Genomic DNA, 24,196 nt, shown 5'->3' on the forward strand with positions numbered 1-24,196 from the left:
GGTATCTCACTGTGGTTTTTATTTGTATTTACCTGTTGATTAATGACATTGAGCACCTTTTCATGTGCTTGGTCATCTGTTTATCTTTCTGGTATCTATTCAGATCTTTTGCTCATTTTAAAATTTGTCTCTTTTTCTTGAGTTGTAAGAATTTAAATTTTTTTTTTCTGGAAACAAGTTCTGTTTTATGTATGTATTACACAATATTACATAATGTTTTATGTAATACTTACATAATATTATATAATATTTTCTCCTTGTCTATGGCTTGACATTTCATTTTCTTAATGGTTTCTTTTAAATAGGAGAAGTTTTCTTTCTTTTTTTTTTTTTTTTTTGCGGTACACGGGCCTCTCACTGTTGTGGCCTCTCCCATTGCGGAGCACAGCCTCCGGATGCGCAGGCTCAGCGGCCATGGCTCACGGGCCCAGCCGCTCCGCGGCATGTGGGATCTTCCCGGACTGGGTCACGAACCCGTGTCCCCTGCATCGTGTCCCCTACTCTCAACCACTGTGCCACCAGGGAAGCCCTAAATAGGAGAAGTTTTTGCATGATTATGTTTTGGTAAAAATAAAGCATAAGCACATCTATCAAACACAGACAAGAACTTAATTGCGTCTTTCATCTTCGCATTCCTAGAACCTGGCTCAGTATCTGACATAGTCAGTGCACAATAAAATTTGATTGAATTCATTCAGCAAATATTACTGAGCACCTACAATGTGCCAGGAACTATGCCTGGGACTGGGAACACAAGTTATATATGAAATACAGACCTTGCAAATAAGTAGCTTATAGTTGAATAAATGAAAGGCAGAAATACTGTATATGGACAAATCTCTATATTCTCTGTGCCTAGCAGGATTCCTAGCACTTACTAGATACCTGAAAAAAGTGTGCTGATGAATGAACTGCAGTGATAAAAACTGAGCCTTGCATTTTTTAGTGCCATTGTTTCAGATACACTATCCATTTATTTGAGAGGATTTTTTGCTTGTTTGCTTATTTGTTTTTAACTTATTTAATAAATATGAAGGTGGACAACCCAAATAAATGAGAATTCGATAGAAGACTGAGAAAAGTTTATAGCAGAGTTTTGTTTGGAGTGACCCAACCAAGTGAGCTGTTACTCTGGGGTCTCTGCAGAGCTGATGACTCCTAAAAGGAGAGGGATCAGGCAAATAAAATTTTTTTCATTTTTTTTTTTAGGAGAGTTCATCTTTAAATAAAAATAGAGCCCCAGATGTCTGCATGGAGCTATCTCCTTTTCTTCTCTATTAGAAGTGGTCAGATCAGATCTCAAGTCAGTTTAAATGTCTTAATTATTAACAAGACTACGATCATTCTTTACATAGATGTTGTCTATGTATTCCTCAGTCATTAGAATCAGGACACTAGTGTCATTATCTGTATAATCAAATTGGATGATTTCATCCTCAGGCTCTCTAATCAGCATGATACTGGTAACTCATTTCCTCTGAAACATTAACTCCAAGATATTAGATATATCATTATTGGTTACTACATTTGAACCTTTTTCTAATAAGGGTAAATAGAAATCGTGATTGCAAGAAGTCTCAAAACATATGAATAAAGAAAATGTTCTTTCAGCAGATGATAAATTCTAGTTATGTAGTCATTCATGTGTAAATAGAAAAGGCAATCAGGAGTGTGGAAGGATTTTTTATCTGGATAAATTGATCATTGACTACTATTTTAGGCATGGGATGTATTTTTCCTTTTATGATAATACTTAATAGGCAGGTTTTTTAGTATCAAGATTTAAGATGGGAGATTAAATAAAGCATTTTTAATTTTATGATAGCATTCTACAGGGTAGGGACTTTTTACAAATACTAGTTTCCTCTGAGTTTAGCTTCTGTCTTCAGTTTTGAGAATAAATCACTACCTGTGGGTGGAAATATGCATCTTGATACATTTGGTAACAGCTTTGAAGACAGAAAAACACACACACATTTTTTGGAATGCAAATAGAGAAAATGCACTTATTATAATCTTTAGCTTTTCCAGACAGGAATGCATTTCTGGGGAACACAAGGCTGTTGTCTAATTATTGGTGAATTCAGAACTGCTTGTTAACTTGTATTAAATTGAATTGGGATCATCCCTTAATCTGGCCAATGCATTGCCCTATTACATTTACTAAACTTTACCAGCTGGTTCATGATAATTCTTTCGTCCTTCTACAGGACAACTGGTTATATAGAATTCCTTAAAAAGCAACAAGACTTATTTTTTAAGTTTTCTAATTTCTTCCAGCAGCTGATAGGCATTACTGTAGAAAGCCTTGGAGACGACAGTGAACTTTGTCTGGCTTAGATTTGTATGAGAAAACTCTGAAAGAGACAGCAACGTTTTTCACACAGACAGAAAGCCCTGGAAGAAATCAGTTACCTTCTTGGGGGGAAAGGTGGCTTCTATTGTTCTGTTCATAATTTAAAATCCTAATGATAGAAGAAGAGAGTTCTTGGAGGGAAGAAAGAATGATATATAATTTTATCCTCAACAATTAAAAACCAACAAACAGAGACCCAAACTCTAACCCAGTTGTAATGTTCCATCTCATCAATAAAGACAGGAATTTTTAAAGTTTGTAATTTTGTTAATTAATCTACCATTGCCTCAGTATCCTTGTCTAGAAAATGAAGATAATCATACTATCTTTGTCACTGACTTATTTTGAAGTTAAATCAAATTATTTAAACAATCCACTAGGACAATAGATGACACTTAGTACGGGCTCAATAAATATTAGTTTTACTATTAGTACTATTTTTAATACTATTATTTTCCACTTTTATTATTATTATGGATAACTCCTCTCTGGTTTCTGTAATGTTTAGGGTAAAGTCTGTAAAATGAAAAGAGCTGAGCATTCATCTTTGGGGGTGATCAGGAACTGACACTGGCCTTCTGGAGAGAAGTATCCTCAAACATTAGAGATCACCATGTCCTACTTAACAGATAGAAGGAAGCTGTGTAAGCCTTTCAGGCTTGCATCTTGGAGGGAAAAGTATGTCATGGGAGACCTTGGCCTGAGCCAAGGTCCTGGGACATGATCGTGTTTCCCACTGTGCTGAGAAAGCACCAAAGATAAGTCAAGAGTTAGTGGTAATCAATTCACAGTTTTATTTGGAAATACAGGTCCATGATCTTTTCTTCCACAATTCTAAACAAAACCTCCAAAATCCAAGAGGGTTTGGGGTTTTTTGTTTTTGTTTGTTTGTTTTTTAGTAACTTATCATTTGCCAGTAAAATTAACCTGACTTGCACTCATTTGGGGGTGAAATCTGAAGCATCATCGTCACCCCTAGAGTGAATACACTGATCCAGAAATATTAATGACTTCGTATATGGAGTGCTGCCCTCATCTTTCTAGGGATGTATATGATATACAGCATATGCATATGCATTTTTTTCCTAAAATGTGAGAAATTCTGAAATGGGAAACACGTGTGGCCCCAAGCTTTGTGGATAAAGGATTAAGAACTACATCTCCTCACAGATTCACTTTGGTCTGGTAGGGTGAGCTGACCCAGTGTGATCCATCGATTCCTCCCTGGGCCACTACCTCTGAGTGCCCACTCCTGGGGAGGCGTCTGTCATCTCCATGCAGCACCGGTGGGCTCGCCAAGAGAAGGGAGGCCATCGAGACTGAAGCCTCAGCCTGACTGTGGTGACTTCTTGCTTTAGAGAAAGCAACCCATCCCCACTTTTTTTGAAGCCAGGAGTCAAAATTTAAAGACTATTTGGACAATCAGAATTCAATCTGAAGGGTGACCTCCCCAGTGAGAGTAGAATATGGCCTTGTGAGTCGAACATTTCTAGTTCCAATAAAGCCTTTGTATATTGGAGACTTGGGCTCCTACCCATCTTTGGCTTTCAGTTTGGTGCTGAGAGCTCCTGCCGTAGTGAGATGTCCACACTTTGCCCCCCACTTCAGTAATGTAGCTAGTACGTTGGGACCACTCTGGGCTGACGCCTTCCCTCTTCTTTCCACTCATCTTGAAAATAAGACACTACCTCTGAGATTTATCAGTATCTAACCAATCATAGCAGACATATAAGGTCATGTTAAAGAAAGACTAAACATAGATGCTAGTCTTGGTACTTAAATATTCTAGAGAAGGAATGTGAATTGGAAAGGTGTTTGTTTAGTAATGAAATCCTAGAAATGGGATCACAGATGGAAATCATTAAAGCACCTTGGAGGGAAGGGACTCTGGCCAGGGGAGGTGACTAACCAGCCCAGGTGCTCTGGACGATTAGAAAGTAATGTCAGTGAACATTCCAACCATCTAACCAACTCCCTTTACTTTACTCCTGTTTTCCTTGTTAGAGAGAAAAAAATATGTTGACCCGAAGGCTTGAGAGTCCAAGCTCCTTGGCTGTTCTAGTTCTTATTGCACAGTCTGTTTCATAGAACTGTATCTCTGAGTGGAGGTGATAGGAGTTTACCCCAAGATGTGGAGCTAGTCTGCTATGTGCGCTAATAAGCCCCCAAGACTAAGTTACCACCCTGGAGGCATTCTTGTAGGTGGGCGGCAGCCTTTCCTGAGACTGCCTGCCTTTGCCTGCAGAGAGCGGATGGGTGATTAGGAGAAGCTAACACGGTAACGTCCCTAGTTGTCAGATGGGAAATGTGCATCTTCCCCTCCAGGTTTTCTTCCTGAAGGAAAACATCTATTTTGGTATTCTTTATTCTTTTCTAAGGTTAGGGTACATCAGGTTGACAACAGTTAGTCAAATAAAAATATTTACTAAGCATCTATTGTTTTATCCTCACAGAGCCAGGCCTTAGGGGTGTGCAAAAGAAGGGGAGCTATGTTCCAAACAGACTTTAAACAAGAAGAAACCATTCCTGCAGCTAAAGCAGGGCAGGTAACTGTGGCTGGTTTGATTGACAGTGGGGAGAATTGGGGGCTGACTTAGTTAAAGGAGGGGGAGAGAGGTGTGAGCAGAGGTGGTGAGAGGTTCTAGAAACTTGGAAACAGGGAAGACACTTGCGTGTCTGCAGGGGCCAAGCAGCCAATGAGAGGGGTGAGTGGAGGTGGTCTGTCCACTTGGAGAGCCCTGCCTGAAGGGGCAGCTGCTTCTAGTTTTAGCGCAGGGGTCAGCAAACCTTTCCTGGAAAGTGCCAGATAGTAAATACTTCAGTCCTACTGTCTCCGTCATAACTTGTGACTGTGAAACTCTGTTGCAACCCCACTATGCAACTTGTTACCCATGACAGCAGCCATAGACAGTTCGGTTAGTGAATGGATGTGGCTTTGTTCCAGTAAAACTTTATTTACAAAAAGAAGCTGCCCTGGCGTGGCTGCTGAAGTATGCCAACCCCTGCTCTAGAACTGATGGCTGTTGGATCTGAGTTTTCAAAAGGATTTAGAAATCAGGATCGTGATGTGACATATTTTGATCTTAAGATGTTGACTCAGTAAAATTTTTAATGCCACCTAATCCAAGCAAAATCATGTCTATGGCCCCGTTGCGGCCGATTTGTTCACTCTCAGGAAGATCTGATATAGGCTTGGGGATAAGCAGGATCTGACAGCTGATGAGGAGAAGAAAGAACTTTCTAATAAAAAGAATAGCACGAGAAAGACAATCGGGAGCAGAAGGTGCTCGTGGCGGGTGGTTAGGAGTATAAACACTAAAGCCATCTTCTAGCTGTGAGACTTTGGACGAACGACCTCACCTCCCAGGCTTGGGTTTCCCGTCTCTGCATAACAAGGATTAGATTAGTTATTATTTGTAAAAGTGCTTGAAACCATCCCTGGCACAGAGGAATTACCAAATAGCTACTGGGTTAATAATAATTAAAAAAACTTGTTAAGAGGACTTGTAAATAACAAGCTAGATGTTTAGGCCAGCTTACTCTTAGGAATAAGTGCAAAAATTTTCACTCATTGTTCATTTTCCATTGATATGGGTGCTTTATTATTTGTAGTAGAGATTAGTGAATTCTACACAGGCAGACAACTTCCATTTGGTCCGCAGTCAAACTCCACTCCTGACTGGTCACTCACTCTGCAAATGTGTCTCTTGATCCCAAGGGGGACCAGATAGACTATATATACCAACTTGGGAGGGAGAAGAGAGAAGGAACATCTAAGGAAATCTATTATATGCTAATTGCTCCTTAAGGTGTCAGAATTCGTACCACAATCCTGTGAAGTAAATATGACAGTCTTCCCTCATCCTCCAAGTCCAGTAGCTTGCTGCAGCTAAAAGTGGTAGTGACAGAAACTCAAACCCGGTTTAACATCAATGCCCATGTCCTTTCCTCCTTGGTAGCTGGGGTTTTCAAAATGTGTCTTGTGGCACTCTAGAATTTAGGAAAGCGACCATCAGCTCCTTGTGAGCAGAGATTTGTCTGTCTTTATGTTGAAAACACCAAGTCCTAGAGTATGCCCTAGGTATTTGTTAAACAGGTGAATAAATATCGATACATAAATAAAGGAAGGGAGGAAGGGACATAGGACGTTTTTTCGTGGCCTGTTTCAACCAGAGCAATTCCACTTGCATCTGCTTTATCCTTCTGGAAGCTCCTGCAGTGCATGTCACTGCCTCCTCACAAAAGCACATTATCTTCTCTGTGACTTTTGCAGCAAAACTCAGAGAACGATAGTGTTATTGCTACATCACTGTATAAGGGTGTCTTCTCTAGGCCTGAGCTGAGATTAGAATCATCTAGCAAGTAGAGGCTCTTGAGCCTATGCTTCAGGAGCCCAGAATTCCCAACCATCACTTCTAGGACTTGCCCAGGCCTGTACCCTGGGTCCCCTTTCCAAAGGCAGATCCTACCATGAGACCTGTCATGTGCGATGTGGGACAGGCTCTTTGGAGGAAAATATGTTTTCGGTTTTTTTTTTTCTATTGACCTGAATATTGGCACTAAGGTGTCCACAGGCATGTGTCTAAGGCCACTGACAGGGGCAGAGAGAGAGTGCGGAGAGAAAGGTTTAGGCTGGGAAGACACTTTCCATTTGTACTTTTGCTCCAGGCACCGTAAATATTAGGGCCAACACATTGGACCCCTTTAACAGAAGGTAATATAAGGAGTGGGGGCAGCTTTTATTCCTTTCACCTGAAAGTAGAGTTGATGTCACAGAAGCTAAGAAGATTGAGAGTTCTGTTGCCTCTGGGACTGGCAGGATGTGAATGAGGATGTTAATGATGCAGTGGAAACTCAGATTAGCAGAATCCAGGTTTAGAGTGATGGGACCCTGGTGTCTCCAGGAGCAGTGCTGGTGTGCAAGAGGATGGGGGAGCACACGGCCCCTTGGAGACAGATGTTAATCCTTTAGTTGTTGTCGGAAATTGGGAGTGGGGTGTGCTCTTCATAAACGGCCGACATAGGTAGGCTTGCAGGTGAGGGTTGGCTGTTAACATTTATTTCATAATGTCCGTGTGACCTCATTGGTCCACACAGTGACCTAGTGAGGCCTGAAGATATTCAAATCAGGTGAACATTTCACACGAGCACTGTTTGATTAGCCCAGTGCTGACAGTTCAGCATGTGTCCCCATCGGAGCTGTCCTCACTAAAATTCAGCCCTTCTTGCAATAGTTCTCTTTAAGTACGCTTTGTAATTCTTTGGATGAGGGTTTCTAAAAACCTATTCTATTGGGGAGCCCCAAATCTGTAATTTCCTTCTAATGAGTCCTGTTAATTTGATGACAGCCTTCTCTAACATCAACACCACCCTCCTTTGGTCTGTAGGGGGCTTCATAATAAGACAGATCCAGGGGGACAGAGAGCTGCTAGACACATTAAAGAAGCTAGCGTCCCTGACTAAGGAAGGACTTATTAATGATTTTAGTCCCAAAGGGAGAGACACACAGAAATTCTTCAGAAAGAAATGGCGATGGCGAAATCAAAGCAACCCAGATGGCCTATAAACAGGCTAATTATGTGGAAGACCCAGAAGCAACTCTGAAGTTGCTTCCCCAGCTGCCTTTGGAGTCTGCCTGGTAGCCAGCTGCTGGCGAGGCAAGCACATCTTCCACAGGTCATCAGCAAAGTGCTGCCACATATTAAAGCAAGCGATAACCCCCTAGGATACTTCTTTATGTAACAAAGAATATTTTAGATGTTTATGGGTAAAATTCTAGAGGATTTAGAAACCTCCATATTATTCAATGAGTAAAAAGTACTTACAAATTGTTTTTCTTATTGGAAAGGCATAATTATGGAACACTGCATATATGTATTTGTTCACACCCATAACCCTGATGTCAGATTAAGAAAATGGTACTAGTACATGGTTAATGTATTGTAATTGAGAGATAAATGGCAACATTTTGATGAATAATGTCATTTAATGTCAAAGTTTTCTTTATCATGTTAGAAGTAGCAAGCCCAAAGCTTGGTGCAGACTCTGAAATTAGAGGCCAGGATTGAAAAACTCTGCTCAATCTCTTGGCCTTCACCAGACCCTTTGTGACACCCTGACAGACATCCTAAAGCAGGGAGTGCAGGGCTTTCTCCCTAATTGAGTTTGGTGATTTTTTTTTTAAAATTAATTAATTTATTTATTTTTGGCGCATCGGGTCTTCGTTGTTGCTTGCGGGCTTTCTCTAGTTGCGGCGAGCGGGGGCTACTCTTCATTGCGGTGCGCAGGCTTCTCATTGCAGTGGCTTCTCTTGTTGCGGAGCACGGGGTCTAGGCATGCGGGCTTCAGTAGTTGTGGCTCGTGGGGTCTAGAGCACAGGCTCAGTAGTTGTGGTGCCAGGCTTAGTTGCTCCACGGCATGTGGGATCTTCCCAGACCAGGGCCCGAAGCTGTGTCCCTTGCATTGGCAGGCGGATTCCTAACCACTGTGCCACCAGGGAAGCCCGAGTTTGGTGATTTTAGCAATGTCTGCAGAGAAGCCAGGCACCTGATTCAGAATGGAGGAGACAGATGGTGGGAAAAGGAAGTGTGGAGGCTTCCTATTTAAAATGAATGGATCGATTTAACAATGGCCAGGATGATGTCATTAAAGGCATCTTGGTGATTACTAATTGATGTTCCCATGAGGTGGAAAGACTAGTGACCTCCCAGAAATCCAGATATTATGCACGTGTCATTTTTAATTATATCTCATAGGAGGAAAGAACAATTGTTTGTAGTAGTTCTATGTTCAATATCAGGGCTTAGTTTAGAAACCTAGAAGAGATTCCTAGCTGACCCTTGCACTCTTCTGGGCTTACACACTGTTATAGGATTTTCTGGTGTACCTACCAGTCTCCATCATCGTACTGTGAGTTCCCTGAGGGACGAGCCATGCCATTTAAATCAAAATTTTATTATGGGGGAAAGAATGGTCTTTCCAACAAATAGTGCTGGGACAAATGGACATCCATGTGCAACAGAATGAAGCTGGACTCTTACTTTACACCATCTAAAAAAATTAACTCAAAATGGATCAAAAGCCTAAATGTAAAAGCTAAAAATATAAAAATCTTAGATGAAAACATAGGTGTAAGTTTTATGACCTTACACTAGGTAATAGTTTCTTAGATATTACACCAAAAATATAAGCAACAAAATAAAGTAGATAAATTGGACATCATCAAAATTTTAAAAATTTTGTGCTTCAAAGGACACTATCAAGAAAGTGAAAAGGAAACATATGGAATGAAAAGAATTTTTACCAATTGTTTGTCTGAGCAGGGGCTTGTATCTAGAATATATAAAGTACTCTACAAATCAGTATAAAAAAGACAAATAACCTAACATAAGAAGAGAATATGAATAGACATTTCTCCAAAGCAGAGATAAAAATAATACACACAAGAAAAAATGCGTAACAAAAAGCTATCAGGAAAATGCAAATCAAAACCACAAGGAGATACCATTTCACTTTGCTAGGATGACTATAATCAAAAGGACAGATAAGGGCTTCCCTGGTGGCGCAGTGGTTGAGAGTCCGCCTGCCGATGCAGGGGACAAGGGTTCGTGCCCCGGTCCGGGAGGATCCCACATGCCGCAGAGCGGCTGGGCCCGTGAGCCATGGCCGCTGAGCCTGTGTGTCTGGAGCCTGTGCTCCGCAATGGGAGAGGCCGCGGCAGTGAGAGGCCCGCATACTGCAAAAAAAAAAAAAAAAAAAAAAAAAAAAAGGACAGATAATAACAAGTGTTGGTGAGGATGTGGAGATATTGGACATTCCTATACTGTTGGTAGGAATGTGAAATGGTGCAGCAGTGACTTTGGAAAGCAATCTGGTAGTTCCTTAAAAGGTTAAACATAGTTACTACATGACACACCAATTCCACTCGTAGGTATACACCCAAGAAAAATGAAAACATGTCTACGCTAAGGCTTGGACATGAATGTTTATAGCAGCTTTATTAATAATAGCCAAAGATGAAAACAAATGTCCATCAACCGATGAATGGATAAATAAAACATTGGTATATCATACAATGGAATATTATGTAGCCACAAAAAATGAAGTATTGATACATGCTACAAGTTGGATGAAACTTGAAAAGATTACGCTAGGTGAAGGAAGCCAGTCACAAAGGACCAAATATTTTATGATTCCATTTATGAGATGTCTGGAATAAGCAAATCCACAGACAGAAAGTAGATTGATGTTTGCCTGGAGCTGGGACAGAGAGGAATGGGGAGTGACTGCCAGTGGGTATGGGGTTTCTTTTGGGGAGTGATAAAATTGATAGTGGTGATGGTTTCACCCCTCTGAATATACTAATAGCTAGTGAATTTTATACTTTAAATGGCTGAATTTTATGTTCATGAATTATACCTCAGTAAAACTGTTAAAAAAATAATCTGTTGTGTACCCAGCCCACAATATGCCAGGCCCTCAACCTGGCCCTGGGAATGCAAATATGCGCATGGCAAGTGCTTGCAACTTAGTGCACTCATAGGCAGAGGCATAAGGAGCAAAGATATTATCAGGAGGGAATGATTAACTCTCATGTCTGGGGATGCCCTAGAGAAGAGGTCCCAACGTCTTGTGTTAGTTTTTGAAGAAAGAAAAAAAAAATTATTCCTTGTATGAAGAGCAATACAGAACAAGGAAGCAGCACATGCTAAAGCATTAGGGTGTTTTATATATTTTGGTATAGGGTTCATTTTGTAAACTTCTATGCTAAAAAAGGGGAAAATAAAGAAGTTTAGAAAGCACTTCATTGGGCAATTGTTCTAGTATTGATGAGAAGTGGGAGGATGTCAGTTCTGGTCGAAAGTGTAGGATGGAGGGAATGGAGGGCAAGGACCACGCAGGGGGCATGTTCATGGAGCCCTCAACTCTGGACCTCTGTGCATCAGCTCTCTTCATCCGCAGCAGCCCCCCTATAAGGTCTGTTTACTCTTTTTCCACTTTAGAGACAAGGGAAGTGAGACACAGAGAAGTTAGGTAACTTGTCCAAAGTCTAAAGCTAAGTGGCAAAATTGGGATTTCAAACCTGGGAAATCTGTCTCCAGAAACAGAACTTTTAGCCACTACTTTATTTTTCATCCCCTGAGAAACCTGCCACAAGGCTTGGCCCATCCCTTGTCCTTGGAAAGTGATTGTTGATGGAATGAACCCAGCTCTCCTGTCAAGCCCAAAGAGACTGTGCTAGGAAGCCCTGCCCTTGAGCATGGGCACTGCCACCACCTACAACCAGAGAAGTTGGAGATAGAGGCCCTGGTCTCATGTTTCAGGACAGCTGCCTCCTTCCTTCCTTTTTACTCTTTATAACATCCAGCCAGCAGATCCTACTGCCCAGGGGCACCATCCTGAAAAGCTAATTTAAAAAAATATTTGATATTATATTATAATTTTGTATTATTAAACTAATATTTATTACACACTTTGCACGTGCAGGCACTGAGCGAAGCACTTTGCGTGCAGTATCTCCTTTTGACCTCACAATAGTGCTGAGAAGTTGATCACTGAGAGAGTGGTATATTGGTTAATGGCGTGGATTCAGGAGATAGACTGCATGCGTTCAAATCTCAGCTCTGCCATTTACCGGCAGTGAGGCTTGTACATATTGTTTAGTAGCTCTGTGCCTCAGTTGCCTCGGCTCTAAAACTGATGATAATAATAGTACATACTTCATAAGACTGTGATGGTTAAAAAGATTATAGGATGTACGGTGTTTGGAATAGTGCCTGGCATGTAGTGCCGACTGGTTAAATGTTAGTTGTAATCTCCTTCCTCCTGAGAAAACAGGCTGAGATTATTAAGTATCTTCCACAAGAAGACACAGCTAAGCGGCAGAGCCAGGATTCAAGCACAAGGAGTCTGATTCCAGAATCTGCATTCTAAATCACTACGCCATGTCACTAGTCCACAAGATTCTGTTCACCTGGTATATATCTTCTGTGAAGTATCCTTTGCCTTTCCCAGATGAACTTAAGGATGCATTTATATTATTTCCATAATAGCACGATCAACATTCTATTAGAAGAAAATTACTGTGTATTTCTAGTATTTTTCCATTACTTTACACAGTGGCTGGTATCTACTGGTTATTAATAAATATATGGTGTTCTCAACTCTACTGCTAAATATATCTTCAATCCATTCCTTCATCTCTAACCCCACTATTGCTGCCTTATCAGTTCAAGTTCTCAAAATTTCTTGTTTGAGTGGCTGTAAGGGCACTGTAATTAAACTTTGTGCTACCATGCCCATCACCATATGTCATGATATGAGATACTCTTAGTAAGCCTTTGTGCAATCAAAAGACTCTACAGTTTCCCTGCTGATAAAATTGATCTGAAAGCTAAATGTATATACACTTAGACCCGATAATTTCATAATCTGGACAGCCCCATCACCTGAAAGTCCTTAATAATTATCACTTGATGAATGTGGAGCTGTCTCCGCTATTTAAGGCATGGTAATGAAGAGTTAATTTGTAAACACCTCCTGGCTGAGTGTAAAAATGGTTGATGCAATACTATTGATAATATGCAAAGTATGGTTTTCTTTACTGTTGCTGTACCAAACAAGCCGTCTAAGATTTTCAACCACCCGACAAATTCCATAGGGGTCTGTATGTAGTAATGAACATCTTCCCTAAGGAAGGTATCGTCTAAAGTCTCTGAAATTGACAGTCATTCATTAATTAAAATCTCACTTGATACAGGAACTAATAAACTTCCTTTCCTAAATAACAAATCCTTTACAATGAATAAAGATTAAGAAAACTTCATTTCTCATTTTGCCTCAGCATGAAACCGGTAGGCTAAATTTTATTTACTGCTCAATTACACACTCTGGTTAGGGGCCAAGCAGCTTCAGAATTTTCTATTTACTACAATTCTTTCAGGTTTTTTTCTATCTAGTGGAGTTGTACCTTATATTTTAGTTTTCAATACCTTGAAGCACCTTTTTATACACTTGTTTACAGTTAGAATATCCTCTTTTTGTGAGGCATCTATTTATGTCTTTTGCCCATTTGCTCTATTGGTGGTCTGTTTTTTTCTTATTGATTTGTAGGCCTTTTAATATTTTGTAAGTGAGTTCTTTGCCAGTTATATGTATTGCAAATGTATTTTCTCAGTCTGTGACTTACCTGTTCATACTCTTAGTGGTCCTTTTGATGAAAAGAAACTCCTAACTTTTAAAAATTTTTTAAATTTTTGGCCGTGCCTCACGGCTTGCAGGATCTTAGTTCCCCGACCAGGGACTGAACCCAGGCCCTCGGCAGTGAAAGCGAGGAGTCCTAACGACTGGGCCACCAGTGGGAGTTTCCCAGAAACTCCTAATTTTAACGTTGTCTTTATCAACTTTTTCCTTCATGATTAAGATTTTTGTTTTCTGTTTATTAAATATTTACCACTATGCACCCATCAGATTGCTAACACCCCTCCTTCCAATATAAAGTGTTAACAATGGTGAAGAGGAACTTGAATGCTGCTGGTGAAGTGTAAATGGCTATAATAATTTTGCAAAACATTTCGGTAGCACAAATAATAATAAAGACACACAATTCCTACGATTCAGCTATCCCCTTCCTGGTTATTTCTCAAAAGAAATGCATACATCTATGCACCGAAATACAAACACAAGAATCTTCATAGCAGCATTATTTGTAATAGTAAGAAAGACTACCAACGACCTATATTTTCTTCAATAATAGCATAGATATGAAATCATGTCATTCTTATGCACTGGAATACTATACAGGAATAAAAATCATCAAATTACCATTACATGCAATGGCATATATGACTCTCCAAAGGCTAATACTGAGTGAAAGAAATCAATCATTTAAAAAAATACATATTGTGGGGAACTTCCGTGGTGGTCCAGTGGTTAAGACTCCATGCTTCCACTGCAGGAGCACTGGTTCCATCCCTCATCCGGGAGCTAAGATCCTGCATGCTGTGCAGTGTGACCAAAAAAAAAAAAAAAAAACAACTTATTGTGTGGTTCTATTTATAGAAAGTTCAAAAATAGGCAAACCAGCTGGTGCTAGAGGTCAGGACAGTGGTTACTTTGCAGGAGAAAGGAAGAGGTCCAAGAAAGATTTCAGAGATGCAGGGAGATTTTTGACTTGGGTGGGAATTAAATGAGTATTGTTCTCTTTGTGGTGTTCCCTTTTTTTGTGTGTGTGATACGCGGGCCTCTCACTGTTGTGGCCTCTCCCGTTGCGGAGCACAGGCTCCGGACGCGCAGGCTCAGCGGCCATGGCTCACGGGCCCAGCCGCTCCGCGGCATGTGGGATCTTCCCGGACCAGGGCACGAATCCGTGTCCCCTGCATCGGCAGGCGGACTCTCAACCACTGCGCCACCAGGGAAGCCCTGTGGTGTTCCCTTTGTGTGATAAGCTGAAACTTATGACTTGTGAATTTTTCTGTGTGTGCTATATTTTAATAAAAAGTTTATGAAAATAAATTAGCACATAAGACAAAAATCATATTAAATTTCTTTTTGAGAATATTTGACTCTACATTTTACTGTCTCATCTCCTATATATATCAATGTAATCTGATATTTTTGGGCACAAATGAATGCTTTGTTTTTACTTCCAAGGTCATGTAAATTTCTACTTTAGACAATTTTTTTTTTTCATATCTTAGGTACTAGATTCTAGCAACACGGAACTATTATGGACCTTACAAATTATCTTTAAGTCCCTTGATAAAGACCTGAAGTAGGACAATGAGAATAGAAGAAGATACAGAAGCACTTCTTATTTCAGAGGTAGAAGTTGATAAAAACTGGCAAAGGATGGGAGGAATGCAGTGGGACAGACTGTAGTTGATTTTTATTCTTTGGTCCATCCGTTTACCCAAATTTGGTAACAGCAGAGGCTCTTGATCCTTGCAGAATATATGAGATTCCTATTGTTGCTGTAACTATCACAAACTAAGTTACTGAAAGCAACACAAATACTTATCATCTCACAGTTCTGGAGATCAGAGTATAAGAAGTGTCTCCATTGGTTACAAACTAACGATGGGCTGAACTGCCTTCCTTTCTAGAGGCTCTAGGGGAAAGTCCATTTTCTTGCTTTTTCTAGCTTCTCGAGGTGCTCGAATTCCCTGCCTTGTGACCCCCCCCCTTCCATTTTTAAAGCCCTAAGTGACCAGCTGAGTATTTCTCGATTGCATTGCTGACATTCTGTCTTTTCTGCCTCCCTCTTCCACTTACTGAGGACTCTTGTGATTACATTCAGCTCACCCAGATTATCTAGGATAATCTCCCTATTTTAAGGTCAGTTGATTAGCAACCTTAATTCAATCTGGTATTTATTCCCCCCCTTGTCATGTAGCTTGATAAATTCACAGGTTCCAGGCATTAGGACATAAGCAGCTTAGGGAGGGGACATTGTTTTGTCTACCACACAACAATATGATATTTTTTATGATACAACAAAGACGATGTGAACTTAGAGCTCCAGGGGTCACACGTGGAACCTGAAAATAAAGCCACAGAAGGCAGAACAGAGAGATGAAGGGAATCTGAGTTCTGCTGATGCTGTTATTTGAAACTCTGGATCCAATAAACACTACCCCTGGGTTTTTAGTTATGTAAGCCAATAACATCCTTCTTTCTTTTCCTAAAATAGTTTGAATTGGATTTTCTGTCACTTGAAATTAAGCTTCGTGACTGATATGGGGCAGGAAAGAAAGGAAGAGCTTATTGTGATTTTATTGGATCAATCCTGAGTGACTAGACGAGGAGCAAAGCTATGATACACGAAGAAGGATGGGAAGAGATGAACTAAGGAGGAGATAAGAGTTGACTTTAGGCATCCGAAGTTAGGCTTTGTAACTGAATATCCGTTGTACAACAAGGACTCTGATATACACATTTGAAATTCAGAGAAGTGGGGATGACACATAGACTTTGGAGTCACCAGTCTTTCTCCTCTTATCTTTAATGTAGATGTTTTATCTATGGTGTTCTTTGCTAGGTCCTTGGACTCCTACACTGCTGTCTTTAGCAGAAGAGAGCATAAAGTTGCCATGTTCTTGTCTTCAGGAAACTTTCAAAGATTTTTATTTTAAGGGTTAGCTCAGAATAATACTGGAATAGGAGGCATTGCCATTGGCCATAGTTGTTGGTAAGACGTTGCAGTAGGATAAAAATTATGCATGCTGGGCTTCCCTGGTGGTGCAGTGGTTCAGAGTCTGCCTGCCGATGCAGGGGACGCGGGTTCGTGCCCCGGTCCAGGAAGATCCCACATGCCGCGGAGCGGCTGGGCCCGTGAGCCATGGCCGCTGAGTCTGCGCGTCCGGAGCCTGTGCTCCGCAGCGGGAGAGGCCACAACAGTGAGAGGCCCGCGTACCGAAAAAAAAAAAAAATTACTCATGCTTGTAGTCTCAAAAGAGAAAACGAACTTTCATTATTCAATATACCATGCCCCCCCAACCACATAAGTGCCCCATCAAAACATCACAACCTATAAGAAGGAAGAGCAAGATGTAGTCTCCCAAATGTTGCAAAACAAATGGGGAATGTAAAAAAAAAATTATGGTTAGCTTCCTACAGTTCTGTCCCAAATCCCTAAGCCCTCCCTCTCTGTTTCACTCAGAAGAGATTCTTTTAAAACAGAGAAAATAAGCATTTTTGAGTTTCTTACATAAAGACATGAATTGAAAGTTTCTTATCTTTCACTCAGGTTCTTATATCTCCAAGAAAATATGCAGACTTAACCTTTTCAATAATTGAGTCTTAACATACATGTGTCTTTCTCACACTTGTGTGTGTGTGTGTGTGTGTGTGCGTGTTTGTGTATACTTGGCACTTTATCTTTGACCAAATACCTAGATTCCATGGAGCTGGATACCATAAAATCACAGAAGGTCAGGAAAGATGAATAAGCCAGCACTAGTAATAGGCAGGTAGATCTTAGTTTCAACAGAAACACATGAAGGAAAATTATTGGTAAGAGAGGAGGTCTTGACCCGTATGTTGACTAATGCAAATCTTCAAAAACTTCCAGCAGTGTATGAATTTGAATTCATCAATGGTAGTGGAATAGAGAAGGCAGGGACACAGAAGACTCTGGGTGCTCGCGGAACACAACATGTGGAAAAGCACTACACAAATTCTGTAAAGAAATAACTGCACAGATACATTAACCAATATGACTCACTACTATAGACTATCTACCAGTGACAAGATGGCTTGGTTTCTTTAATGGCACAGCAGTTTATAGTGCATATTAGAAGAACAGTAAATATGAAAACAATGATAGACAATATCAGAGTTTATAAATGCTATAGATCAGTTAATGAAAGGCTAACATACTCAGAGGGACAATTAGCCATGCAAGTTTCCAACCTGAATGGGACTATTCACTTTAAAAATGTCATTTTGTAATTAAAAAAATTTAAGCAGAAAATCTGTACTAATTAATAAAAGAGGTACTATATTAATTAATGTTACCATATTAATTAACCCTTTCAGACAATGGTTATTTCATAGTTTCTTCAGGCCATTAAATGGCACCCTAAGACCACCAAAAGTGAATAATGCATCTCCAAATATTCATATTGTAGAAAAATAGGTAATACCCACCTAGCAAAATAATATGGAAGAGAGGGCATTGTCTGAAAGTCAAGTCAGCTGAGCTTCATTTCTAAATATGGTAATTGGAGATATATATATATATATATATATATGTTAAGTTTCATTACTGGGATCTTTCATTTTTGTTAGAATTAGCTACTCAACTCTCTCTCTTTTTTTTTTTTTCTCTTTTTTGCGATACGCGGGCCTCTCACTGTTGTGGCCTCTCCCATTGCGGAGCACAGGCTCCGGACACGCAGGCTCAGTGGCCATGGCTCACGGGTCTAGCCGCTCCGCGGCATGTGGGATCTTCCCAGACCGGGGCACGAAACTGTGTCCCCTGCATCGGCAGGCGGACTCTTAACCACTGTGCCACCAGGGAAGCCCGGCCACCCTACTCTCTTTTTAAAAGAATCTTGGGGCTTCCCTGATGGCGCAGTGGTTTAGAATCTGCCTGCCGATGCAGGGGACACGGGTTCGAGCCCTGGTCGGGGAAGATCCCACATGCCGCGGAGCAACCGGGCCCGTGAGCCACAACTACTGAGCCTGCGCGTCTGGAGCCTGCGCTCCGCAACAAGAGAGGCCGCGATAGTGAGTAGGCCCGCGCACCGCGAGGAAGAGTGGTCCCCGCTCGCCGCAACTAGAGAAAGCCCTCGCACAGAAATGAAGACCCAACACAGCCAAACATAAATAAATAAATTTATTTTTTTTAAAAAAAGAATCTTGATCTTCCAACTGCTTGGAATGTCTTTTTCCAGATTGCTATGATGATGAATGAATGCTTAGGAAGTCATACCACCAGTTAATACTAAGACAGTCTGATTTTGAGTCTAGCAAATGTAGAATTTTGATAGTAGCCTTTTATCTCTTTAAAGTGTATTTGAAATTTCTATATTCATAAATAATAGCAAAAGAAATTATAATTATATCTAATGTATTAAATGCAAAGCTATCATCTTCTGATGAAATTTTACAGATGAATAAATTGAGGTTCAGTGGTCTAGTTAACATATCCAAGTTCATGTGCTTGGCAAACAGCAGATCCAGATTCTAATAACCTGTGTGTAAGATGAATGACTTTTTTCACATTTGTAGGAAGGTTTGGGAGGTGCAAGTGAAGATGGGGAACATGCACTGTGGGCTGTGTAGTGGGGGAGTGGAGTATTGGGTTTAAATACGGACTTTGCCCTCTTCAGTGTATGGTCTTGGGCAAATTGCATAAACTCTTTGAGCCTTGGTTTTCCATCTGTGAAATGGGGCTAATAACCTCTATTCTGATCAAATTACTGTGTGCTTAAATGAGATGTTTTATTTACATTTTAGTTTTGGTTTGTTGCTGTCATTTTGGTTGATAGAGTTTTAAAACAATGGTAGAAGAATTTGTTCTGCATTAAAAAACGTGTGTCTTATATAAACAATATTTACAGGTAAATTTTTTTCTTAATGTACAGTCAACAAGAATTTTTAAGTTATTTTATTGTAATGACAAGGCTCTCACATGAGTAGTACAAGATAGACTGATGATGGTCTCTTCAGACAATATTAGATAAGATCTTAGTAACTGAATGTGTTTATATTATTGAAATTCTGTGTTTATTATAAAGTATAACCTGATTATATGAGCTCTAGTGTAAACATATTTTTTTTTATGATTTTTTTTAAGAAGATGTTGGTGGGTAGGAGTTAATTAATTAATTAATTATTTTTGCTGTGTTGGGTCTTCGTTCCTGTGCGAGGGCTTTCTCTAGTTGTGGCAAGCGGGGGCCACTCTTCATCGCAGAGTGCGGGCCTCTCACTATCGCGACCTCTCTTGTTGCGGAGCACAGGCTCCAGACGCGCAGGCTCAGTAGTTGTGGCTCACGGGCCTAGTCGCTCCGCGGCATGTGGGATCCTCCCTGACCAGGGCTCGAACCCGTGTCCCCTGCATTAGCAGGCAGATTCTCAACCACTGCGCCACCAGGGAAGCCCAGTGTAAACATATTTTTAAGTGAACACATTAAAGATTTTAATGAACTCACTGTTAACAAGGGAACCAGTAAGATTTATAACTTGTTCCACTATAAACATTTTCATTTTAAAATAACAAACATAGGGGCTTCTCTGGTGGCGCAGTGGTTGGGGGTCCGCCTGCCGATGCAGGGGGCACGGGTTCGTGCCCCGGTCCGGGAGGATACCGCGTGCCGCGGAGCGGCTGGGCCCGTGGGCCATGGCCGCTGGGCCTGCGCGTCTGGAGCCTGTGCTCCGCCGCGGGAGGGGCCGCGGCGATGGGAGGCCCGTGTACCGCAAATAAATAAATAAATAAAATAACAAACATAATAGAAGAGACAGAAGATGATTTGTATCCAAAACATATCTTTGTTTTCTAAATTGCTTCACTATACGATGCTTTTAAATGAGAAAAAAAAAAAAGTGAATACTTATTCAATAAGAGTTATTTAATTAACCTGTATTATTTTGTTTTATCCTCACAATAACCTTAGGAATTAGAAACTATTTTAATACCAGTTTTATAGATTAGGAAGTTTGGTTGTCTGAGGTAACAAGCAATTAAGTGACAGCCAGGTATCAAACTCCAAAGACTGCAATTATCTTCCAACTTTGGTTAAAGCCCAGAGTATGTAAAGAACATATGTTTGGAATAGTAGTGGAGGCTCTTAGTAGGAGAGTATTCAATTCCATTTTAATGAAACTGCATTTAATTTGTTAACACATGAAAGGATCGGGAGGTTTTTATGGTGGTGGAGAAATATGATGGGACATTCATGTTGGCAAGTAATCTATCAATAGAGTAGCACTGAAGAAGTGGAAGGGGATGTTGGATGGCCTGTTAGGAGGTATTACAAGAGCTGCATAATACACAATGGAGGAAAGAACCATGGCAGTTTCTACAATTTAGAGCTGGGGAAAGACTTGGGGAATGTTCCATGAAAGCAGGGAAGACAAAAAGCAGGAGAAGTAACTATTTTGACTTTTGAAATTGAGTTTGAAATGCTTAAATACAGCAAGTGGTCAGATACATGGACAGAAGTCCAACTTGGAGGTATAGATGTTAGCACCATCTGTATAGAAGGGTTTATCAGAGTCAAGAGTGGGAAGAAATCTTAAGGACACCTTCATTAGATTTGAACTAGCTTGATATGTATGACTGACTGTGAATGGAATTTGCTGTAGAATTAACACCAAACTGCTCTACCAAGAGATAGCAGAAGACCGTGTTATTTAATAATGCTTTATAAAATTTTATTTGGTATTATTCAATCATACAGATTTTGTGGTAAATGTGCATTTCTAAAAGTGCATAATCAAACATTTAATTTTTCTTGATCTTGCATTTGTCATAGAAATATGCCACAGATGATTACATAAAGATTCACTACTTATGGATTCATATTAAAATATGCCACAAAGAAGAGATAAACTAATTTATAGGATGCTATTTGCTGATTATGAAAATAGAGAAATACAAAAATATTATTTGGCAGTAACAGAAAATATTTCTTTTTTATTTAATTACTTTCAAAATTCCACATAAACACTAAAATAAAGAGTTGGTAAAGTGGTATCACACATTTAATATATATTTCCAATACTATATTTTTCATTCTTGAATGATGAAGCACATGACCCACTGCTGTATAATCTGGGTTGTGTTCAAACATTAATTGCTGTAATCATGAAGGTTACTATTAGAAGCAGATAGAACAGATCTGTGCACAGCAAAAGAGTGGCTTTAACCAGAGCTCCGTCCTAACACATCTTACTTTGTTAGGAACATAGTTTAAATATTTAAAGAAGAATGTCATGTTGATTCATTGGTGGCGTTTGGACACCCATCTAAGGAGTGAGTGATGAATAGCACAGTGTGATATGAATGGTTACTGAATACTCTCGCCTTCAGTATCCAGCACCAAAAAGAAGTTATTTCAGCGAAGGGGCCTGAAAAAAAGTTTCCCAAATCCTTGTTGGCTTTCTTTTCCTGCCACAGAAAATTATTATGTGACTTCATTTGAGCTTTATGGAGCTAATTACCTTTGCTTAGAAACAGAGTTAAAATTAAATGTAATTTTTAATTATAAAATGTTGCCTTGGAAACATTTGCTCATAAGTTAAATTGTACTTTGTTCTAAAATACTTATTTCTTTTACAATTAGAAATCAAAGACAGAGCCCAGCATAGGGCAATTTGGAAACTGTAGTATTAATTGCCACAAAACTGCTAATATTTTTCATAATGGACAACTGATGGTGAACATCCAATTAACTGCTACACAGTTATATTTAACAGCTCTCCTCAGAAAAGAATTATTCTATTTTACGACCATTAACTGAATGGTCACTGGCAGTAGACATTTTTAAAATTTAGAAATTTCTTTAGAAATTATCTTTTTTTATTTAGAAATTATATGTTTGTTTGAATTTAGAAAGAGCTGAGCATAATGATCACAATTAAAAAGATCAGCATAAGTAGGTGACCTCAAGGTCCACAGCAACTGTTTCACAAATCACCTTAAGACACGGGATTCACAGCCAAGGGCAAGCCTCTCTTTGGTTCATAAGGTGTTGTCCTGGAAACCATTCTGATGCAGTCGATAATAGGGCAGACGGAGAGACACAGGGTACAGCCTGTACAAGTGTCAGTAATGGTGGGCAGGTGGGTTTCAGGATCAAACTGGATAGCCTGCGAACAGAAATAAAGAGTCTTGCTGTCACTGCCCACAAAGGTCAAGAATGCCCCCATTTTAGCATCAACGTTTTTTTCCACTGCAGGAGAGCTGCACTTGGAGACAACTACGCCCAGCACCGTGGTGCAGCTATAGCAACAGTTGAGCTGCCAGGGAGAAGGAAAAAAAAAAAAAAAGGACAAAAAAGAAATGCCTTTAAAATTAGAAACACAATGTTTAAAATTCCTTAGAGGTATTTTTCTCTCTTTGTGTGAGGAAAATATTTCATAACATAGTAACTCTCTAGTGTCCTGTGTTCTGAGAAGAACACAGGTCTTGTCAGTCTGACCATGACTGGGCAGGTGTCAGCTACCTGAGGGGGGCAGGGTGCTTCCACACCTTGTCCTTCTCGCACTCATGGTTCTCGGCAGTGGAGAAACGTCACTGTCAGATGGGGCAATGAATGCACTTGTTTGGATTTCAAATTATGTGTGTAGTGTTTAGAAGAAGGCAATAGGAAAAAAAATTAGCTTAAGTGCCAGCTTTCAGGTTTGAGGATTTCCAAGCTGATTCTAGGCATTACCCGACCACCAAGGGGAAAAATCACTGAAAGATGGGAGCCTGGATACCGCTTCCTGGTCCTGGCCTGACACTCCTCAGCTGGGAGAACCAGGATAAGTCTTCCAGCTCTAAAACTGCTCAGGATTTTGAGAAATTCAATAATTTATTCCATTTCCCCCCCTCCCTTCTTTCCTTCCTTCCTTTCTTTTAACATGAAGCAATCTATAATGTGCAATGAAAATACCTAGTGTGAAATTTACAATTAGATTTTTATTTAAAGTCATGATGATTATTTGTTAAAGAGAGAAACATTTGTTTCCAAATGTTATAACATTTCTTATTTGGAAACAACATGCAAGAATTTCCATCTAGGGGAGACTTCAGGGTAGATACGTGGGGGCAGAGGGGACTTGAGGACTTGTCTGGAATCTTGCAGAACAATTTGATGTTTTTACTCAGATGGTGCACTAATTTGGAGGAACGAGCTAGGGGGCTGAGCAAAATTATGAGGGTCATTAAGCCCCCGCCTCACTCCAGATACTCCTTGAGGCCAGGTCTGCAAATCTTACATTTTGAAATAATTACTGAATTCTGTTGTGTTTTTTTTTCCTGTGTCATACAACATGCTATATAATCCAATTCAAAATATTTTTTATGTTTAAACTTTTCCTCCCCCAAATGAGGCTACTTGTAACTATAATTTTTTTCTCTTTTATGCACATAAAAATGAAAATGGTCTCAGAGTAAATTATGTCAGGCTGCTTAATATTTTTTAAAAATTTCTGATCTTTAAGGAAACAACCATATATCTGAACAAGAACTGTAGTTATGACAAACTATTAGAAAATTTGTCTAAACAAATTGTTGCTATGTTTTGTAAAACAACATCTCAGATGGCTGTTTAAATGAGTAAAAGCTATTTCTCTTCTTTATGTACCCTTTTATAAATAGAAATCCAAGAAACAATTGATGAAAATAAA

At 39.9% G+C, this 24,196-nt stretch overlaps 1 protein-coding gene across 1 annotated transcript in view; it reads right to left on the reverse strand.

Moving 5' to 3' along the window:
• Positions 1-21,210: 21,210 nt before the first annotated feature.
• Positions 21,211-24,196, reverse strand: part of DPYD (dihydropyrimidine dehydrogenase) — an 806,187-nt gene continuing 803,201 nt past the window's right edge. The window contains exon 23 of the mRNA XM_067726990.1: positions 21,211-22,672. Within this exon, the coding sequence (XP_067583091.1) occupies positions 22,502-22,672 (171 nt within the window). The 3' untranslated portion in view covers positions 21,211-22,501. The remainder of the gene's footprint in view (positions 22,673-24,196) is intronic.

The sequence above is a fragment of the Pseudorca crassidens genome, chromosome 2 (genome assembly GCF_039906515.1).
Source record: "Pseudorca crassidens isolate mPseCra1 chromosome 2, mPseCra1.hap1, whole genome shotgun sequence".
NCBI classification, from domain to species: Eukaryota; Metazoa; Chordata; class Mammalia; order Artiodactyla; family Delphinidae; genus Pseudorca; species Pseudorca crassidens.